The sequence below is a fragment of the Drosophila pseudoobscura genome, chromosome 2, assembly GCF_009870125.1.
Source record: "Drosophila pseudoobscura strain MV-25-SWS-2005 chromosome 2, UCI_Dpse_MV25, whole genome shotgun sequence".
NCBI classification, from domain to species: Eukaryota; Metazoa; Arthropoda; class Insecta; order Diptera; family Drosophilidae; genus Drosophila; species Drosophila pseudoobscura.
Genome location: NC_046679.1, coordinates 4,414,016 through 4,436,308, shown reverse-complemented (window position 1 = coordinate 4,436,308; position 22,293 = coordinate 4,414,016). Strand labels below are relative to the sequence as shown.

General features: G+C 46.8%; 1 protein-coding gene across 7 annotated transcripts; it reads right to left on the bottom strand.

Moving 5' to 3' along the window:
- Positions 1-136: 136 nt before the first annotated feature.
- Positions 137-21,985, bottom strand: loco (locomotion defects). Of its 7 annotated transcripts, none has more exons than XM_015181539.2 (5): positions 21,583-21,985; positions 19,342-21,501; positions 2,330-3,139; positions 1,102-2,268; positions 137-993 (listed from the first exon to the last, which is right to left on the bottom strand). In XM_015181539.2, exons 2-5 carry the CDS (start codon positions 21,490-21,492, stop codon positions 973-975), a joined length of 4,149 nt encoding a protein of 1,382 aa, XP_015037025.2. In that variant the 5' UTR covers positions 21,493-21,501; positions 21,583-21,985; the 3' UTR covers positions 137-972. The 7 variants fall into 7 exon arrangements, with proteins under 7 accessions (XP_015037025.2, XP_003736286.2, XP_002137068.2 ...); XM_003736238.3 differs by having other exon boundaries at positions 1,074-2,268; positions 21,583-21,984; XM_002137032.4 differs by lacking the exons at positions 19,342-21,501; positions 21,583-21,985 and adding exons at positions 10,126-11,271; positions 13,975-14,122 and having other exon boundaries at positions 160-993; positions 1,074-2,268.
- Between the last annotated feature and the right edge of the window lie 308 nt (positions 21,986-22,293).

Sequence of the window (22,293 nt, the reverse complement as noted above, 5' to 3'; positions counted from 1 at the left end):
TTCAGTTTTGTTTTTAAGCGCCAACACTTGCCTCGTTATGGCATGTATTTCCAAAATATTTCCATTAATTATACATAGGCTCTGAAAAGCTTTGAAAACCGTTCCATCTATCCATGTGGAAGATATACACATATTCTTAATCTAGAAATAACAATTTTCCACGTTTTATATGCATATGTTTGTTGTATATTTATACAAAATGTTTAAAGCTAAGGGCTTATGGTTGCTAGTTATTGTAGATTACATAGAAGGCTCATGGTCATGGTTGGTCATGTGGTGGACATTCATTCAACAGAGAGAGTTCGGGTATCAATAAATAGTGCAGATATATATGTACATAAGCATTTCAGGACCAGTTAAAAACAATGCCAATTCCATTCATGGGGAATAGGGAATCCAGGAAGTATCACACAAAACTGCTGCTCGGCTCGTCCAGGTAGGCGCACCGCGTGCCCGCCGCCGCCTCCTCCAGCGTCTTGCGTCCAATGTCCAGGGGAATTTTGCTGACAAATGCCGCTGCGGAGACCACAGCAACCTTTGTCGTGGGCGACGTTGGGACCTGTTTGGTGGGCGAGTATTTGTTGCAGTATATTCCGGCTGTCTGCGGCACGGCCACTCCCCAGTTGGATGGCTTGATGGGCAGTACCTTTGGCTTTGGCGGCAACGGTGGCGGCGCTTTGGCAAATTCAATTTGATCCTGCGTGTCCACAGGCAATTCAGTCTCTTGCTCCTGGTCCACCTTCATGGGAGATACTTGCTGCTGGCTGCGCGTGATGGAGAGGCGTGGCGCCGGCTGCGGGATCTCTGTGGGACTGGGCGGGACCTTGCTGGTGACGGGACTCAGGTTGGCCCGCACTTTGCGCAGCTTGGAGACGGCTGCATTGAGATTCTCCTTGTTCTTCAGGAAATCGGGCAGATCAAAGTTGATCTCAGTGCCCCGCTGATCCTCCAGGCGCGCCAGTTGTGCCCGCTTCAGGCCCTCGAGTAGTTCATCTGTGAAATCAGAATGGAAGGGAGTGTTTAGTCTAGCGGTTCTCGTTCAAGGGGCACTGCAGGGGGCTACGGCTACCCACCTTGGTGCTCAGCTACTCGCTCGGTCACCTGCAGCTTCACGCCCGCCTTCAGCTTTGCAATGATGGGCTTCTTGGGATCTGCTGCTGCCGCCGCCGCCACCAGAGAGGAGGAGGAGGAGGGATTGGCCGTTGTCTCCTCGGAATGTTGACTGCTTGTTGACTTCTTCTTCAGTTTGGGCAGCTTGCTGCCAGGAATGTTGTCGCGCTGCTGCTGCCGCCGCATCCTCTCGAACAGGGAGGAGGAGCTCTCCGAGGGCGCCTCGTTGGACTTCATGGAGCATAGATCGCTGGGCTGGGGCTTCGACCTGTCACTGGCCGCCGCCTCCGCCTTGCTCTGCAGCAGCTCGTTGAACATCTTGTTCGTCAGCTCGTCCAGCTGTCCCTGTGCGTGCGCCTGTGCCGTGGGCGGCAGCGGCTTCATTGGTTTAGTCTGCTTCGGCGGCATATTACTGCCGCCGCCGCACTGAAAATCCGACTGGAGCAGAACGATGCGCAGCCGCTGGCCATCGGCCATCGTCACCGGTTGCATGAGGTCGAGCGGGGCCTGAGTGTCGCGCATTATCACCTGCACGTTGTCCATTTTGTAGTTGTATTTGGTCAGTATGGGCCTGATCACCTCGTGCAGCTGCTTCTTGGGCTTGCTCTTCACGGAGATCACCTTCGGGTCGGGCAGATCCAGCTTGAAGGCCACTCGGCGCTCGATCACCACCTCCTTGCCGGCCAGCAGCTGCGACGACTGCTGCAGATCGATGGACTTGGTGCTGCCCTGGAACACAATGTCGTAGTAGGGATACACGAGGTTCCGCTTCTCCAGCAGCCGCTCTACGAGCTGTCCCACCGTCTCCCCGGGACGCGTCTGCACAATCGTGGTGGCTCCATCCGTTAGGATCACACGACACAGGGAGCACACGCTCTCCGCACTGGCGCCATGGCCGCCGGATGCTCCGGCATCGAACGACGACAGAGAGGAGCGCGAGCTGTGCAGATCACTCAACGAATTCTGGCCCGAGGCGATCTTCAGCGAGGCGCTGGACAACAGAGTCGGTGGCGGCAACGGCGGCGCTGGCATCAAAGAGCTGCTCTGCAGATCGGACATGATCTCCGTGCGATCGCGAGACTTGCTCCGCGTCTTGCGGTGCCATGGGAGTAGGCTCTTACGGCGGCGATCCTCGGCATTGCTGACCGACTTCTTGAGCTGCCAAAAGAGAGAAATTAGGGAACATTCTGGCAATCAATCGTGGATGCAAAACACTCACCTTTGAGGAGGCAGCTAAGTGAAAATTTGTCTTCAGCAGCTCGTCCAGATCGGCGCCGCTGTATGGCAGGGGCAGGTTCTTCTGCTCGGCCTCCACACAGCTCTTGTAGAGATCGGAGCGTATGAAGCGCTGGTAGCTATCGAATTTCATCAGATTGAATATCTGCTTCTGGGCGGGAGCAAATATGTCCGGTGCGGCACTCGCGAGCTTCTCCTCCGTAAGACTGCGGGCCTGGGAGTCCACGTTGACGGGATCGCTGCTGCTGTTCGCCAGATGCTTCCCAAAGATATCCCTCGCCTGAATGGCCCTCTCCGCCTCCGATTCGAGCAGGCGATAGCGCTCGCAGGCGGTCCAAAAGTAAATGTTTTCCGCCGAGAACTCCTTCTTGAGGAACTCGGAGAAGGTCTGCATTCCGGCGGCATCCTGCAGCATTCGCTCGAAGGATCCGCCCCAGCTGCTGGGACTGCCATTGTCTGGCAGGTTGTCAGCGGCGGCGGCTGTCTCTGCGCTGACCGATATGGCGGACGGTGGCGCCGGCGTGGTCAGGATCTTGGGCACCTGCAGCAGGCTCAGCTGCTGCTGGCTCCGTGTCGACGTCTTCAGGTCGTCCAGCATCAAAGTCTTGATGTACATATCATTGTCGGAGGCGTTCATCGAGGCAGTGCGTCTCACCAGCGGCGATGACGACTGCTTCTGCTGCTGCTGGTGGGGCTGCAGCTGCTTGGCCCCCTTGTCGGTGCGCGGTGTACGGAATGAAGACTGACCCCAGGCTCGTCGGAAGGGCGAGGCATTGGCGGGCAGAGCACGGTTCTGTGTTCGTACGAAAAGAAAGAACATACATGAAAATTTGAGACGTTGTTTTTGGTGCGTAATAAAGTAGTTAAAAACAAGTGTAGGAAGTGGAAGAACAGAGAACCGAATTAACAGACTACAAATTGTAGACACACGAGTGAGTAATCCACTCCACTCCATTCCATTCCATCTATGTACAGGCCTCTGTCATTATCATGGTCAGACACAAAAAACACGATAAACTTTTGAACTTTCAAGTTAGCTCATAAATTTGTTTGTGCAATGCAACGCATGCAACAAGCAGGCCCCCAGTCCGCAGCTCCATTTCCCTCCCCCTTCCCGGCCCAACAATTGTCTGAGCTCCAGTTCTGTAGAGCTATGCTGATGATGATGATGATGCCCCCTCCCCCCATGTCGCTTGCCATTCCATTTACTGCACTTGCAACGAACGATAATCGCTTGTCAGAGATGAAGGAACACTCCCATACCTCTATTCTATTTCGTATTTATGCATTTCCCACCGACTTTTAACGATAGCTTTTTGTTCCCAAAGATTAATGAATTCCCCAGCCGAAATACCCGTCGTTTTCGTTTGTTCTCCAACCTCGGTTTTCGCAGAAGTCATAACTCACTCGGGGACTCCGAGAAACCACACATTCGTATGAGTATTCATTCGTGTGTGGATACATAGATAAAAGAGAAAATTTTGAAACATTTCCGGTTGGATTTCAGTCTAAACAACAATTCATTCAAACATCCATCCATCCATAAAGGGGCAAAAGCAATTTTCATTCATTAATAGACAACCAATTTGTATGGCCTTTGAGATACGTGGGACACACGGGCTACCAATTTAGGAGAATACACAGATGACGGGGCAAACATATATAATAATAGATTGAATGATATATCACATGTGCACTTTTAACTGGAAGCTTTCTCCGAGGCCTGATTGCGAAAGAATTCCAATTGCGCATCTTTTAAAGTTTCCACCAAAGATTTCTTGTGACGCAACACACATAAAAACTGCTATGATAAGAGCAAAATATTCATCACAACTGCAAATGTGGGTCAAAAAATATACAAAACTCTTTGAAACTACTTAAACTGCACTTGAGATTCTCTGGGGCTTTGGCTGGGCCCCTCCTCAACAGGCAATTGTTGTTTCGGGGGTCACAAATCTTCAAAAATCTCCCAAAGGGGAAACGGAAAGAAAAGTCTAGCCTTGAGAGTCGCGAGTTTAGATACCCTCACGGATTGAAGTTTACATTTTGTGTTTAGATTCGAAATTCGAAGCCTTTTCTGCACTAATTTTCGAACATCCCCTGGAGACAACTAGCCAGAGTGGGACAGACATACATACACCTACATGGGACAGATGTACACATTCACCGCTAGAGTGACAGCAACAATGCGACAGCAGCGAAACCAGGCATAAATCAGCGTTGATTGCCAAACAATAGCCATAGATGGGTAGGGGAGAGGGGGGGGCCTGGCGAGGGTAACCATTCAGTAAGTAGGAAATGAGCAATTTGCCAAAGAAAATAATTAAAATAAATAAACGGCAGCCAATTCACAAATTGTCGACTCCGCGGCGGCGCAGCACAGACTCACAGAAATCGCAAAGAAAACAAAGCAGAGAGGAGAGGAAACTAAAACTAAAACAAAAACAACAATGAATTTAGGCAGCGAAAACGCAATGCAACGGCAACGCAAAACGCAAGAGTAAGCAACAATTACGGCCTCCACCGCCGAGAAATCACACAAAAAGCAAGAGAGAGAGAGGAGGGAGGGTGGGAGAGAGTAACTTCTGCGATCGAAGCATGGGATACCCTTGAATGTGCTTAGTTGCTTATAGAACTAAAGAAGCGTTTTTATATCATATCATCAATCGATCGTAGTCTAGTTCTGACATATGCTGCACCAAAAAAGGGTATTTCCAAAGTTTCGATGAGAGAAATCTTTGAGGAGTTTAGAGAATAGAACAAAAAGAGGGCTTGAATGCTGCAGCAAATCATACATACACATACATATGTATATATTTACATAAATACATATGTACATACAAATATTTATGTACTTTATGGGATCGTAAATCCTTTCTTCTCTTCTTTCTGCTTTGGCAAACATCTGGTCAAAATCATAATACCCGCGTGCAACAACAAACAGCTCCGCACCACCACTCCTACAACAGCCGACCAGGGCCCGGCATATTTCTACGCTTCAGTGGACACTGACTTGGACATTTCCCGGTGCTGAAATGGTTGCTACGACGACGATGATGATGATGATGATTGTGATGATTGTGATGATGGTGGCGGTGGGTACATTCACATTTACATGGCCTCTCTTTTGCCTCTCTTCATATTAGAGTCATCATCTCATGGGCGTAGACTCCGCGCTCGAGCTCTCGGCCCCGTCGACTGCTGTCAAGCAAGTCATTGAGCCAGCCGCCTATAAGTTTGCATTCAGCGGAAAACAACAGATGGGGACAGACTAGGGGGACAAAACAAACAAACAAAATCCCACGAGTAAATTATCTTCAATGGCTTACGGCTCAGGTTACCACTCTTTTTGTACTTATTTTATTTATCCATAGGATAATTTCTCTATATACAACCCAGGCGGCTAATCGCACTGTCGATGGCCACATGAACTTGATCTCCCTATCTGTACATATTTTCTATATATGTACAATGTAAAGAGATTGCCAAGCTGTCGCCTCTTGGTTGGATGCAACTCTCGGGGTGGCACTTAATTAGCAGAGCTCTGGTAATTGGAGCCTGGAGCCGGGCCGGTCGTCGGTGGAGACACCGCAAAGAGCAAATATTTGATGGTCTACTGGCCATGAGGGAAAAATTGTGTGGCACTCAATGAAGGGTTTCTGTGTATTATAGAGAAAGCTGAACAGGAATCCCAACAACGACTCCGATTAATCCGCTCCAAGTACCTCTCTAAATTATTTTGGATGTGGCTCTGTCTTTTGGCTGATGGTGCGAGTGGCGCTATCGTTCATAATCTAGAACAGCTTTTCGATTGGAGGCGTCAAAATATCACGTACTACATGGTAGTATGTATGGTATATTTCCCCCCGCAGATAGTACACCAAGCAAATAACACGCATATCTGTTTCTTGAGAAATGTTTCGAGTATTCGAGGCGATAAACAGAGTGAACTCATGGCAAGCAAATAATATATGATATCAAATAATGATGGCAAAGGTCTTGGAATTACACGAAATATGTACATATGTAGAATTTCACAAGAGACCCAGTCACAGTCACAGGATCGTGTTGCTGTTGTTGGTGTTGTAGAAGTTCCCCGAAGTGTGCCAGAAATTCAAAGAATTACTGATAAATCATACAGCAAACCCTTATATGGTTCACACAATCCATATACATATGAATACATATTCACATTCCTATATGCATTATGGCTGTATGGAGTGGCAATACAACAATGAAAACGAATCTTATCTGAGGAAAGGCGTCTCTGTGACAAAGGCTGATTGAAAATAATATGAGCACTGGTCGTCGGGTTGGTGGGGGCGGTGTTTCGGGGTACGGTTCCATTAGGAATGCAAATGATAAACTAACCATAAGAGTTGTTAAACCCGTAGTAGGTCTGCCAGAACCTACCCGGCGATGGATGTGTTCGCGGCTTATGTGTCTTCTCTATGTTTTATTTTTAATTTCAGTTTCTTCTTTCGTATTCCAAGCGGGTTCTGCCAAAAGGTGTGGAATTGGCCAAGTTTTTGCGTGCGTGTGTGTGTGTGTGCGTGGTTAATGCAAGAAAGCGAAAACGTGCCTTTTTTGTCACTCTACTTTTCCACGATCACATCAGTCGTTGGAGCTGACTTCACTGTACACTTTTGCTCTTTGGCTTTATAAGACGAGTAGTAATGGCTTCATTCCATTCAAACAACACACATATATGTATTCATTTTTTTTCACACACTTTTTCTTGCCCGCTGCAACAAAATCCGCACCGCGTCACGGAATTACCGCGTCGTACTCGAAGCCTCAACGATTCAAACTTAATGCGATCGAAAATCTGAGGCATTATTTTAGCCGTTAGCCCGTACGACCAGATACAGATACAAGAGTGAGCGACGAGATAAAGAGGGACAGAGATGGAGACTTATTGAACGAGTGTGAGTGACAGAGAGGCCAGCACACAACAGCTGGCTGAGTGCAAGGCCTATAAAAAGAAGGGAAGGCAAATACGATCTTCAAGGTACTTCTTTTTTTAATAAAGTCTGTACAGTGTATCTGCCCTCAAAGCAGGCTGCAACCACCACAGCAACAACAAAAAACCCTCGATGGACCGCGATTTATCAAGAATTTACGTGCTTGTGAATATCGGTCGTCGACCCAAAACTTGTTTATATAATGCAAAAAGTAAAAAAACAACAGAAGCATTTCAACTACAAAATAATGTTTATCGTAAGAGAGCGCCTTAGCAACACCTCACCCTAGTTTTACAGACCTTGCCGTTGGCGATCAAGCTTCTCTTCGAATTTCGAACTACGAGTTTCGAACTCGCTCTCCCGTGACGCATTTTTTTCGCATGTAGCAGCTGCTGCGCTGCGCTGCCTCTGTCTTTGCTTTAATTAAATGGCCTTTTGCTTTGTCAATTAATTAAGCCACTAAGCCCCATTTCTTTTTTTGTGTATTTTTGCTCAATTTAACACAAATGTTTTGTTTAGGCGGCAATTCCAGTGCCCATATAAGTATGCAGTGGAAAACGCTTAATGAGGTAAAAACGGTAGCTGTGCGAAAAATTCCGTCTATGCGAGTGAATAAATTGCGCTAAATATAGCCAAAAACGCGTGCAAATAAATTAAACGATTCGAAAATGTGCTGTAAACAAAGAGCTAGACAATTGGAATGGAATAATTAAAATGCCGCCCGAATGGAGGAAAATGCCCCACGAACAATGGAATGCGGGCGGCTGGCTGTTTCTGCTGCGCATTTGGTTGATAAATTAAGTAATTTGCAGATATCCAAAGGCTTGAGAGAGGGGTGGGGTGCGCGCCCAGAGATTCGTAGTGAAAAGTCATGGAGAAAATTCTTGCCTGCGTGTGTCGATAATTTCACTGTTATTTATGATTTGTTTAGACAACTTCCACGAGCAAAAAACCGAAAGAATCATAGAATAATTTTCTCCAATTTACGCATATTTTTTCTCTGGTTTTTTTTCGCCGTTTTCGCATTGTTTCGATCCCCCAAAGTGCAGCCAGAATTTCACATATATTTTGTTGAACAGTTGCGTGTGTGGTTGTGCATTAAATTAAATATATCCGGCATTCTGTTGCTTCTGTTTTTTCCCCCTTCATTTTATGGGACGGCTATGCGGGTCATATGCGTGTTCTGAATATGCTCCAGGCGGAAGAGAAGATACAATTCGAATTGAATTGTGTTTGTTCAATGAATTTTTACAACTGCCCGAAAAACTCTTTTACGACCGAAGACTCAGGATGGGGGCTGGGCTTGGTCCCCGTTGCGTATAGAATATTTACTTAATTTCTTTATTGATGAATGGAAACGGATGATCGTGTAGGCCGCAGCACTCACGACGACTCACGACTCACTCATGGGTGTATAAATATGTGAATTTTGAAAAGTGAAATGTGGCACACGCTGCCAATATAAAATAGCTACCATTAGAAAGTCATTATGGCAAACAATGTTTTGAGTACTTAGAGTGGGCAGACCCATAAAATATGAATGAATCAGTGGGTGTTTTAAAACCACGAGGTGTTCATATTCAAATTTGCATATGAATGATGCAATCCAAGCTGTGGGGAAAGCAAAAGATTTCCTTGAAAGATAGGATACTACAATAATGATTGGAATCTTACTGATTATCAATCAAATATATTCTTTGTCCCATTTTGCTGCTACAGCTGTTTCCTGCATGACAGAGAGCCGATCTGATCCGTGACACATGACGCGCGTCATGTGGCACTGCCCTCGGTCGGTTTGCGATCAGCGGAACAATAAAACATATTCTTGCAGTAAAAGATCCATTTTTTATGGGCTTTTTACCGGTTCGATTTGTACATTTGATATATCCTTTCTCTGAAACGGACATCTTTTAAAGCCAAACAAATATTATACTCTTCAATTTAGGTAATTGTTACGAAGGAACCCTTAAAGTCGCAGATAGAAGGAATTTTCTTCAGAAATGTTCAGCATATCCTTCCTTGAGATATTTCACATCACAGACCATGGAATACCCTGGACGTGGAATACCAACGCCTTCAATGAATATATATTTTTATATATATTGCTCAAGCCCCTGCTGTATTTTCAGTAGGGTAACCATTTTGTTCTCTTACTTTTCCTTAAGTGGAAAATACCCAGATTTGTCCTCTCTTGAGCGAAAGTCTAGACCAGATTAAAGACGCAAAAGACCTCCCAAAAAACCAAAAGATAATCACAAATCAGAGGCAAAGGAGCATCATGATTGAGTAAAGTTCTTTCCTCAATTAAAATTCCCTGTGATTTTGTCCAGAACTCCAGCCTCCACTTTGAAGAAATCGATGATGGATATGCGATATTTACAAACAAATGAATTTTATTGTGCGAAATACTCGTAAACTATAACTAAATGGCGTAATCTAAGGTGCAGCGGCGATAATCCAGCGATCCAACGACCCGGAATGATCGCAAAATAAACACATTCAAGTCTTAAGAGTACAAAGATCATGAGGGAATCTTTCGGGCAATTGTATTTGGCAGGGGTTCCCTGGAAGCCAAGGTGCCACCATATGGACGTCCGTATCGGCCAGCCCCATATTCTAGGGAATTGATGGACGACGACTCGGGCGTAAATAAACACTGCTTCCAGTGAAATAATTATCAAGAGTAAGAGCGTAAACAATGGAATAGATTGCCGCCAGCTGGTGGACAATCGATGCGAAGGAGATGGATATACATGGATTCATTCATGACAGTGGAGGAGTGCTGTGTGTGCATTGAGATCTAAAAGTGACTCACGCGTATGACATTTGTGGCATCGCCCAGGACGGGGGGCTTGCTGAAGTCCATTTGCTGCACTGCATCCGGATCGCTGAGCGAGCGGCGTAGGCCCGTCGTCACGGAGGCGCGTTTGGCGTGAAAGGAGCCCCGCAGGAAGCGCGCAAACTCGTAGGCCGCACTCTTTCCCGCCTTGCAGACGGCTCGCGGTGGCGTCACCTTGAAGCTGGGCAGCAGTGGGGCATGCATCTCGAAGGAGGAGTCCGGGGAGATGTTGCGGCTGTTGGAGCCGCCCGACTGGGATGTGATATTCGAGCTGGCCGAGCTGATGCCGTCGTCGTGCTCCTCATCATCCTCCTCCTCCTCCTCGCCCTCGGAGCCAGTGGCCCCCGTTGCTGTGGCTGTAGAAAGTGGCACGCAGCCGAGCATCCGCTCCTGGTCCTGCTCCTGCTCCTGCTCCGCCTGGTGGCTGGGACTCACGCGCAGGAGTACGGGCGAACTGGCCCTGCTGTCGGCCTCGGGTTCGCTCAGCTTGCGGCTGCAGGAGCGTCTCTTGGCCGCCGAACTGAAGAACTGCAGCACACGTGCGGCACTGCGGCAGCTGCGACGCTCCGCCTGGACACGGGCCAGAGCCATGGGCGGAGGCATTAGATCTTCTGCTTCGGCATATTTTCGGGTGGCCAGGATCTGCTGTTCCTCTCCCTCCTTCTGCTTTAGCTGGTGCTCCTCTTGGGGCTCTCTGATGTTTATTTGTGGCGATGCACTGCGTCGGCCGCTGGCACTGTGATAGATCTCCCTCGCCTTGCGGCAAATGAAGGGGGAACTGCTCTTGGCCGGCTTTGACTTCGCTTTGGGTGTGCTGCTCGCCTGCCGCTCCTCAAACTCGCGCACAAATCGCGTCAGATTCTCGCGATCGAGCTCCGTGAGGCAGCGATGACGATGATGATGTTGATGTTGGTGCCCTTTGGGAGTCTGCTGGATTCGCTTGATCTCGAAGCTGCTGTCAAAGGTCCCCGAGTCGTTCAGCTGACTCAAAGACTGGACGAAGCGCTCCACCATGCTGGCTATGGATTCACCGGCACTCGTATCGGTGGTGCTTTTGCTTTTGTTGCTTTTTATTACGGGTATTTTTGTGGAATTTATATTGCGATTGTTCATGTCTCCGGGCTAAATGGTACGTGTAATTGGGGGAAATGTTAAACACACTTATTCTTTTCTTTCTTTTCTGGCAATTAAAACGCAAAGTATTGGCCACACGTTCGCGCTGCTAGAAGGTTCGCATTCGACTGAATTTTCCTAGCCAAATGGCAATCGAAAGGTAAACTTTTTTGGCGAACGAATGGCGTCACACATACACACTCATATGGAAGCAAGTGGAAATTCGAAAGGGGGAAAAGCCATTTCCATCTGGCATGCAAATTGGAGAACTGTTCTCTGTGGTGCTTCCCAGTGGCTCACGTGGAGTGGGCGCCTGCGCACTTGAGACACAGCCAAAGCCATCAATGGCGACAGCCATAGCCACATTCACATTCACAGATGCCATTTGCCATTTCTCGAGGCTTCTTTTTATGGCATTAAAGAGTATTAAAGCCTTTAGTGGGAGGCTGCAATGCTCCTTAAGAGTGAATCATCCGTCGGAACCGGCTCCAAAGAGACCTCTGCTGTGCCCTCTGCTGTCTGTTCCAGGGTATTCTAAGCTTCGATTCGCTATCTTTGGCTGTGTGTTTTATAGCTTTCTGCTTTCTTTGGGGCCTGGCCGAGACTCGTGCCCGGCATATCGAATGAGTCGGAATGACTGGAGGGAGGGCAGGGAATGCAGACCCCAAGCTCCGAGAAGGGGCAGACGGACTGGACTGAGAGACTCTGGCGTGACGGAAATTGTCACTTGGGCTGTCTAATGGAAGCCCCCTCCCACTCCTCGCATTCGGATGGTGTGCGTCACTTAATCGTGGCCATAACGAGAGATCCGAGTGAGTGTGCAATTTGCTTTACGCAATCGAATGTGTGGGATGCCGCTCACGAGGTTTCCCCCGTGTCCGCAGAAAAAAGAAATGAAAAATCATAATCCAAACAAAAGAAATTCGAATCGAAATTATCTTGTTTATGGCCAACAAATATATAGAATAAGGTCACGAGTTCTACGCATAACCAATAAAAAACATAAAAACAGGCCTCCAAATAGGGTAAATAGCCGAAATTCCTTATCAATATTTGGGTATCAAAGGTAGAAGAAATCCACGTGTAAATACCATCTTAAGAACATAAAGGCTTTGACCCACTAAAACCTGTAGGAGAGTGCTCCACAATCGTGACCAAAATGAAAAAGAGGGCACCATTTCCAGAGAAATTTGAGGCAAAGTCGTGGCCTTATCACTCGCAGCCCCGCAGTCCATGGGGGGATTACGATTCGGAAAAGTCTCTGGAATCACCCCAAACGTCAAAGCTCGGGCATTGTTCCCTCAAATCACGTCATAAGCGTTGCGATGAGATGCTATGAGGCGGCAGGCAACGGCCATCCATATTCCCATTTATTTCTGACTAACTTCTCGAGAGATCTCACCCGATCGAAACGGAATACATCAAAGATCTCTCCCTCTCTTGCTTGCGCCACAAAAGTGTGACATCATTAAGACAGGAAATCGCCACCGGCATCATTCAATACAATTGCATTTTTCTATCCATCAAAAGTGGCGCTTCGTGGAAATTCCACAGGAATCACATAAATCTGGTGGGGTGGTGCTATTCCAATGAATGTCGAAAATTGGAAATTCTGAGGGTCTACTATTTTTGGCGTTTAAGTGGAAATGGCTCTTCAATTGTTCGATCTTTAAGTGGAATAATGCCTGCGTTTACACCCAAAGCGAATAAATAAGACCCGCTCGTGGGGCGCTGTCGGTTCTCTCGGGCAGGAGAGCGGCTGTCTCATGGGGCTGCGGAAAAGCGGAGGATCAGCCGATTTGGCAGGCTATCAATTCTGGCTAAAAAATTCCACAAGAGGCTGGCTAGGCTGGCGGATACTTTGCGTTTTAATTGCACTTCTGGTATTTTTTTTGATAATTTCACTTTTTTATTGTTTATTCTGCGGAAAGTTTATAAAAACACACACACCACACACCCACCCACGGGGTCATTCATCAAATTTGTCTAAGGGGAAATTACCGCCGATTCATAGGGCAAATATTTGCCCCAAACGAGTATTTTTAGAAAGAGGCGTTTTTGAAGCGGTTCTCTAGCGTTTTCTCAGTGTTCCTCAATAAGCTCTGCGCGTTTCCAGTGCGTTTTGGAATACGCTTTCTTTTCATTCTCCGCGCGACTTGCAAGCGTTTCGAGTGCGCTTTTCTAGCGTTTCCACTTTGCATTCGTGCGTTTCAGGTGCGTTTTCCTATCGCTTTTCCATATGTTCTGCGAATGAAGAGTGCGTTTTGTCCGCGTTTCCCTTGTGTGCTTTTAATTTCGCGTGATTTTAGCTATGACGTCGATTGGGGATATGGGGAATTTTATTTGTTTGATTATTTATGATTTTCTACCCAAGGCAATTGTTCAGGAATGTTTTGCAGCATAATGTTAGGATCGTAATTGAATGGAACTTTTTGCACAGAGTTTATAAAACGAAGGAATTCCAGGTTTCATCGCATGTTTGTTTTTTTTTTTTTGTTATTGAGCGAGAGATCTATTTTTGGGATCAGGCCGCCAAAAGTTCAATTGACTGCAAAAATTGAACTTGTTTTTGTTTTCTTAAGGGAGGAGAGGCGATTGTTTTTGTGGGTTTTTGTTGATTCTGATGGATCCGATGGATGGATGGGGTCTGGAGTGTGTGGTGTGTGGCTTGTGGGGGAGGAGGTGTGTGTGCGCCTGAATTTTTAGACATACACAAATTCAGGTCTGGGTCGTCGTTCAGTCGGGGTAAATATTGGCCGTTTATTAATAACTTGCGCGACTTCAGCAGCGCGCGTTGCTGCTGATCGGAATGAACTGCGCTCGGCGACTGACTCAGAGTTTGTGAGTCCGTGTTAATGCTTAGCCCGTTGTTAACTTGGCTCTTGGTGAATGCCAACCAGCTGAAACAGCGACTGAGCAGCAGAAGCAGCTGTCTGGCTGTCTGTCCAGTGGCCGAAGGGAGAACCACAAGCGAAAGAAAGAGACAGAGAGCGCGTGCGCGCGCGTTTTTGATCGCCACTTGGCGGCGATGGCACTGTCACTGGAACAGGGGCGGTTTACAAAAGCGGTTTCCACTGCTTTCGCTCTGTTCTACAATATTGTTGTTGTTGTTTGATCCATTAGTCATTTATTCACTTGGCAGTAAAACACGAGAGCCAGCAGCAGGGTGGAAACCGATCCGAGCCGATCCGCAGAGTCAGGTGTTTCTCTCCCTCCCTGCGAATGCACTTGCCACCGATGGTTGTGGCGCAATATTTAGCTCTGAAATTGCAGGCTATTTTATGGATACACATACCCTGCACCTGGGAGTGGTGTTGGCTTTGATGAGTCACTTGAAAACTGTTGCCAAGGCAAAAAATACTGTGTGCTAGAGAGGGAGTTTTATTGATTTTCAGGAATATTTTACATCCATTTAGGGCTTTATGAGCTGCTTAAAATATATGGACTCCTTTTTATATTAAATGGGGATATTTTTTCGATTTTGTATGCCTTTGTTTCACTAGGACACAGTCAATAAATTCACACACACAAATTTTCCATAAGCGAACGGACACATTCGTTGACCCTTTTCCGTCCAAGTGCGATTCGGCAGGCAATTTTATAGAGTGGATATTTCGAGAAGTACGGCAAAAAGTTACTCCAACCAGTAGATAGAACACGCCTTCTGGGATACATTTATGGTACTGACTAAGAACTGAACATCCAACAAGTTGCTGAGGTGTTAGATAGCATACATTTGTAATACATTCCTTTTAGATGCATTTTATTCTGATTTCTTAAAGTTTCAAGGCAAAATTTTGCTTGTCATTCCATCAGGGATGTTAAGAGGAACTCTGGAACCTATTGCGACAATATCCCCTAATGGATCCCTAATTGATTATTGTTATGAAACCTATTTTCAGAAAAGGAAAACCTATAAAAAGCAGCTGCTTATAAAGCAATAAATCTATCCTAGATGATACATGTTTCATATAAAGAAGACACAGTGGAAATGGTTTCAAGAACTCCGATTTTCTTAGAAACTTTTCATATTTTTTGCAGTGATGTAACTATTTGGTGGTTTAAATCAAGTCAAATCTTTAAATAAATTATGGAAGTATCACCCAACTTCTTGTAACAAAAATCAAAAAATGTTTCCTTAATTGAACTTCATATAATGGTTCAATAATAGGAAGGGTAAAGATATATCGTAACTTATTCAAAATAATTTGTTAGACATAGAAAGGATATCCTTTAGAAGTATGCAGTTTATTATGGTATTCATTCATTAATTCCAATTAAGAGATCATATGACACTCTCTTCATAGAGCATCCCCTCGTTCGCATGTGTAAACCCCTCGCAGCCCTTGGCACCATCTATGTATGTGTCTTGTCTGCTTTCTGGGGTTTTTTTTCTGCGCAACTTTCTGACAACACAACTGCTCTTGGTCATATCATCAATTGGCAGGTTACGTGCCTGGAGCGGAGCCCAAGGTGTTTATTGTTAGCAAAAAACAAATGTCTGACGTACTTTGGACAGCTTCATTTAATTTCATTCATTCATTCGTTCCATTCCATTCCATTCTTCTTTTCTGTGGCTATCAAACATCCTCAAGTAGTTGTTTTTCTTGGCTAAATTTAAAGAATTTTAAAAATAAATAATTCTCAGTTGCTTTCTTTTCGGGAGATAAGGAATTATCAAAAACCGAATGACTCTTGGGCTTGGGGTTCGTCTGAGACAAAAACATTACAGTGTGCTCTGCTTGCCATACGAGTATCTGTATCTATCTATCTACGTATGGGTATCTTTCAGTGGTTAATATCTAGTATTTAGAGGTCTCCTAATTCCCATAGCGTCAGCTGGCAAATACGTTATGGAATACATTATGCTTTTTCGGTTTCTGGTTTCTCTGGTAATGGTAATCGAAGTCACAGACAGAGGCCGCGGTGTCTGCGCCCTGTGGCTTACTGTTCTACAAACAAGAATCAACCTGCCAGATACATAGATACTTGATAAAAAAAACAAAACTAAAGTCAAATGTAGGTTCATTTCCCATGACGTTAACTCTGGAGGCCACTGGAGCGGAGATCAGGAGGGAAGCAAAGTAACGTTCATTTGAGGCATTCCCCCAGTGCAGTCCCTCGCTCCCTCTCTCCCTAACTTCTTCTCATTCCCTTTTTTGATGGCAGCACGAGGGTTGTTTGCTTCCTTCCTTTGCACCTGTGACGGCATGTGCCACAGAGTGTGCTTCGTTACCGCCAAAATGCCGACAGACAAAGAGTCAACCTGTTGGAACAGCCGGCCAGCCGACCAGATCTCGTCCCGGATTGCGTGCCAAAGAATGATACGAGGGTAGGCAGTGGTTGGCACTTGAAAAATACAATTGCTGACACGACAACCCAATATTTTTCCATTGCGAGTTACATGTGAATAAGGGAAACTGCTCCCTGGAGCAGCAAAACCGACTTCTGCCGAAGAATTGCACAAAAACAACATACATGTTGTGTGCATGATGCGGTACATTGACGCTGCTTTATAGAATCGCAGATTACAAATAAAAAGGACCAGTCGGAACGTTTTGGTAGAGGCACACACGCTCTAGGAAGAGATCTATGAGCTCCACCTAAGATCTAAGCGATATAACTGAATTCTCCCACTAGTAAATGCCGTAAGTTGATTGAGAATACTTCTATACTCCACACATTGTCATGTATTTTACTTTATCTAGGGCAGGCGATAATAAAAGTAAGCTTTCTTATACAAAAAATAGTTACATATATCAAATGTTCTAGGAACGTGCTTAAGCACAACCTACATTCATGCATTCTTTCTCCATTATTTGTTTCTCTAATTATATTTTGTTTGCAAGTAAACAGTTTTCGGGTGAGTTGTGGGATAGGAATCAAGATTGATAAAACAATGAGACAGAACGGCACGGCATAGCCATAAAAGTAAGCAAAGTGTGACGAGCACTCCAATAGTAGAATTTCCCGAAATAGGAGTTGAAGTCACCCCCGTCTTTAGGGGTTACCTATAGGTATAATTATAATTAGACCTCTTTTGAGAGGTCAAACCAGACATCATTCATCAGATTCAGATCTCAAGAGATCTGTGAAGTTATTTATACTATATATTTGCGTATATATCATTTCGATGTGTGCTTACCGGATTTTCCTCCGAGTACAGGCCGCAAACGAGTTCTCGAAATGACATTTTTGCATTGAGCTGGTTCTCCTTTTTTGTTTTTTAATCAATTGAACTTGCAATTTGTACACTTTTGTTGTCTTCTTTGTTTTGTTTGTAATTTATATATGTATTGTATGCACTTTTGTTTTTTAAGGCACTTATTGTATGACGCTGACTGTTCTGTTCTGTTCTGGGGCTCCTTGAACTTTCCACTGAACTTTTTATGGGACAACTTTTCGTGTAAATATATAAAATAAATAATCGAATAATCATCGAATTCGCACGACACGGCGGTGGGCACAGCGAAAGTGAAAATGAAAATGAGGCAGAAAAATCGCGTGTTGTCAAATCAGAAATCAAACTAAAATTACGAATAAAGCACAGACACAGATACAGACACACACTGTTATAATGTTCTGTACAGTACACCCCACGTAAGCGCTATCTGCCAGAGAGTGGGAGAGGGAGGGAGGGAGGTGTGTCTGCGTGTGTGTGTGCAGGCGAAACGAAAAGGTCAGCACCATACATACATACATCGATGCCGTTAATTGCTTTAGATTGAATTAAGCTCGACGTTCCGCCGTCCCATTCCCATCCCATCCCATCACATCCCAACCTCTATCTCTCTCCCTCTCTCTGTCGCGACCTACGCGCCACACCGCCTCTGACGTCATGCACAATTTATTTTTAGCAACAAAAAACAACAATCATACGCGATTTCCGCTCTTATCACACATCGAATTATGACGCGTTGCTCCCTTACCGTCCGATAAGAGCAAACAATCGAAACGAAGTCACAGCCACAGCTCTGATTCGATCTGATACGATCCGATCCGATCCGACCCGACTAGAACGTTGTAACAGTAATGGCTATAAATCCATAATTTTGTTCGTCTATAGATCTTGAATCATGGACATTGGGAGCTCTCTGCCCCATCACCCATTGGCAAAGCGGGCACTGCGACTACTGGAGACCCGGCGGGCCGCTGACAAAGGAAATATTATTCTGACACTAACGCTACAGCCGACTCTGGGACCGGGACTCTGATTGTACGAGTACTCCCGCATGGCTGTATGGTGTATCTGTGTGTGGGGAGAGTTCTTGCCGCTTATCTTGGGGGCCCAGAGAGTGGAGCGAAGCGATAAGCTCTGGAGGGAAAGAAGCTCTCAGGTAACAGTTGGCGGACCACAAGCGTCCAGGTAAACATATTTTCTTTGTACTGGCCACAGGGACGGTTCAGAGAGATACGGGGGTGAGAACAGCGGCCCATAAGAGGGCACATTTTATACAGATATCTGTTCTTTAGCCTCGTTTATATATAGCGTATCTAAAGCTACTTATATCCCACTTTTATAATTCTTTTGCGCCTTAGAAATGGATATAGAGCCCTACAGTTGATAAACCATCAAACGACAGGTCCATTGCAATTATTTACGATAATAAGGTAGATCGTTATGTTTCTGCGTTTACAGCTTTCCCATATCTTCGAAATTATGGATGCCACAAGATTTCCCAATTTAAAGCCTGCACATAGAATAGCTTACTATATTTTCCATATATATTCTATAAGATCTAGGCGTCAAAGTGGGCGGACACATGCTGTACAACAGCCATGGATAAAGAGATATAATATATTAAGAAATCAATCATCAATCCCCCAATTCCAGTGCACTATTTGAAGCTTGAATAGGACTGATCCCGGTGTTCCAGATATATTAAAAGAGGGACGACCTCCATAAAAGGAGTATCATTAAACGGTTTCGTAAATCTGTCGTATAAGTCCCGCTGGGACAGTAAACCCTTAACATAATTTAAATATAAATTAGAAGTCTCTTAAATTCTCTACGATTTAAAGCGGAGTACTATCACCATTTCCGGTCCCAAGAAAAAATACAAAAATTGTAGCACTCACCCCCAGATCCGGTTCACTGTTGGTAGCTTCTAGTAGGCACTGTGTGGACGAGGATGCGGACAAACTCTGCCGATCCTTGGCGGTTTTATGTAGATTCTGCAGGCTGGCCCAAGTGTCCATCGGTGGCTCGATGCTGACCACACCGGCCGACGACTGAATGCTGTCAATGGCCTCGAATCCCAGGGAGTGGCGGGAGCCTGGCTGCCCAAAGACCTGGACACTCAGCTTGTGCGGGGTCGAGGGTGCAGCATCCAGAGCCAGCGAGCGGCGTGGCTTGCGCGGCACACACGAGGGATGGACAAACATGTGTGACGGCTCGTCCAGCGATGGGACAGTGGAGTGCAGGGATATGTCATCCATGGAGGCAACACCAGCCAGGACACGCGGCGAATCGTCCACAAACAGATTGAGGACGTCGTCACAGGATCGCGTGGATGTGAGATTTGTGGCCGGGCTTTTGATGAGATTGAAGCTGGCCAAAAGATTCGGACGACGCAGCGAGGCGCTGTCCGAGGGTGACATTTGATGAGCAGCCGGATCGGGCATGGCCCTGACGGTCAATCGATTGTCGGGCATCCCCACAATCCCCTGCGGACGGGCTGGGGCCGGATGAGATGGTGCTGCTGCTGGCGCATGGACTGCCGCCGCTGCTCCTGCCCCAAGAAAATCCACGACCAGAATGCGATCGGAAATGTTGGTGCAGTCGTTGTTGAAGCCAATGCCCGAGTCCGAGTTGGAGGTGGTCGTGGAGATCTCGCTGTGGTTCGACGGCTGCGGGGAGTGGGCTGCAGCACCGGCGGCCGCAGCGCCTGCAGCTGCCTCATACTCCGGCTGATGGCTGCGGCTGGCCGGTGGCAGGATGCGCATGGTGTACATGCTACGGACAAGATTAACCACGTACTCCGAGTTGTTGGGAAACTCCAGACACAGATTCGATATGGGATCCCTGGTGCACTGCAGCCGAAACTCGTGCGCTCGCTGCAAATGCTGGCCGTGGTCGATCAGCTTTGTGTCGATCACAAACACATGGCAGCTGTGCGAGATGCTGATGTGTTGGCCAACACAGCCGCTGCCTGCATTTGGCTCGTACTCCTCCTCGATTTGGGTGTTGTGCACGGCGCTGGTGACCAGGCCAAAGAAACGATTCTCGCTCTCCGACGAGGAGCTCACGTAGTTCAGTCTCGATGAGGCATAGGTGGCCAGCACTCCGCCATTGGCGCTTTGCAGCGTGAGGCTGTCCGGGGTGATGCACATGAGCACTATGGTGGGCTGGCGCTTCTCCTGCCGCAGCTTCCGTATGCAGGAGCGCACCGTCTGCAGCTTCGAGCTGTGCGAAATCTGCTTGGGCATTTCAATGGTGCCCAAATAGCCCACAATTACGCGATACTCCAGCGCCGCACTACCCACGGCCCGAACCATGGCACTCACATTGGCCACATCCGCCGATTTGCCAGTGAGATTCGCCAACGGGGCGTCCTCCAGAACTGGCCGAAGCGTTGAGTGATCTGTGGGCGGTGCTGGCTTTGGCTTTGGTTCCACCGCATCCGGCGGAAGCTTCTTTTGTGGCGAATTACGCAGTCGATGCATCTTCGACTTGTGATGCAGGAAGCGCGGCTTGTGGCGCAAACTGGCGGCCAGCAGCTGGCCCCTGGCACTGCGCTGCATTTGCAGCGTGGCATTGGCGTTCTCCTCGTCCGAACTGTCCGAATAGTAGTTCTCGGCTATCTGCATGCGTATGCTGCCAAAGGAGTTGCCAATCAACTGGACCACCGTCTCGTGCGGCAGCTTGGAGACGTTCAGGCCGTTGACCGAGATAAGGAAGTCGCCGGATCGCAGGCCGGCCTGCTCGGCGGGCGAGCTGCTGATGATGCACGACAGACGACATGGCTGCTGTCCCGATATGGTGAACCCAAAGCCATTGTAGCCCCGCCGCACCTCCACGGTGCGGGTTCCATTGTAGTTGTAATTGGGACGCTTTTTGCGGCGCCGCTGCTGCTGCTGCTGGACGGTCGAGGTGGATGCCGTCGCGGTCGAGCCAGATGCCACGGCTGGCGATGCTGATGGATTGCCTGACGCTGGCGCTGCCGCTGCTGCTGCCCCTGCCACCGATGCTGTGCCCGTTATGGGCAATGGCGGATGATGGTGATGCATTGCGGGTCACTGAAAAAACGGTAACAAAGTGGTGGATCGTGGCACACATCTTCAGAGCTGCTGCTGCCGCCGCTCCATTCTCAAACGCACCTTTTTCATTGATGCTGGTTTCGTCGTGTCCGCTCTCTGGAATGCGGTTTGTTGCTGCCCCTTTTTGGTAATAGCAGATGGTGCGCTCTCGCTCGCTCTCCTGCGTTCGCGCTATGTAATCAAATAGCAGCAACAACTACAATACATACACGGAGGAAGTGGCAGACCAGGCGGATCTTGTTACACTTTTTCTAGTGATTAACTGATCTGTTATATGCCCAGACAAAAGCATTTTCACATTTTCACACTCTTAATAACTCCTGGCTGACAATCTTACGCTTTTTAAATGCCATTTAGTTGGTTAAAAACAAATTTGAAAGATGCCTAACGCGCAAGCGTAGCGTATAGTAGAGGTGTCAAACCATCGATGGCACTATCGATAGTATCGATGGTTTTTCTACTATTCATGATACTATTGAGCTCTTATCGGTCGTTTCCCCATCTCTACTTTGATTTTGAAAAGTGCAGTTTTGTCAACCAAAAAACTTGAAGATCCCTTTATTCATTCAAAAACATAGCCAACTCATTGCAAAAGCTCCTGGCTGTTATTGTAACTGACAATGCGAGTGTCATGGTTGAGGCATGTCACATTCTTTGCTTGAAATATAGTTTTAAAGCCTATTCTTACCTTTTCTGTCAAACCATCGATGGCACAATCGATAGTATCGATTTTTTGAATCAACCTATTCAAAACTATCGAGTGGCGAATTC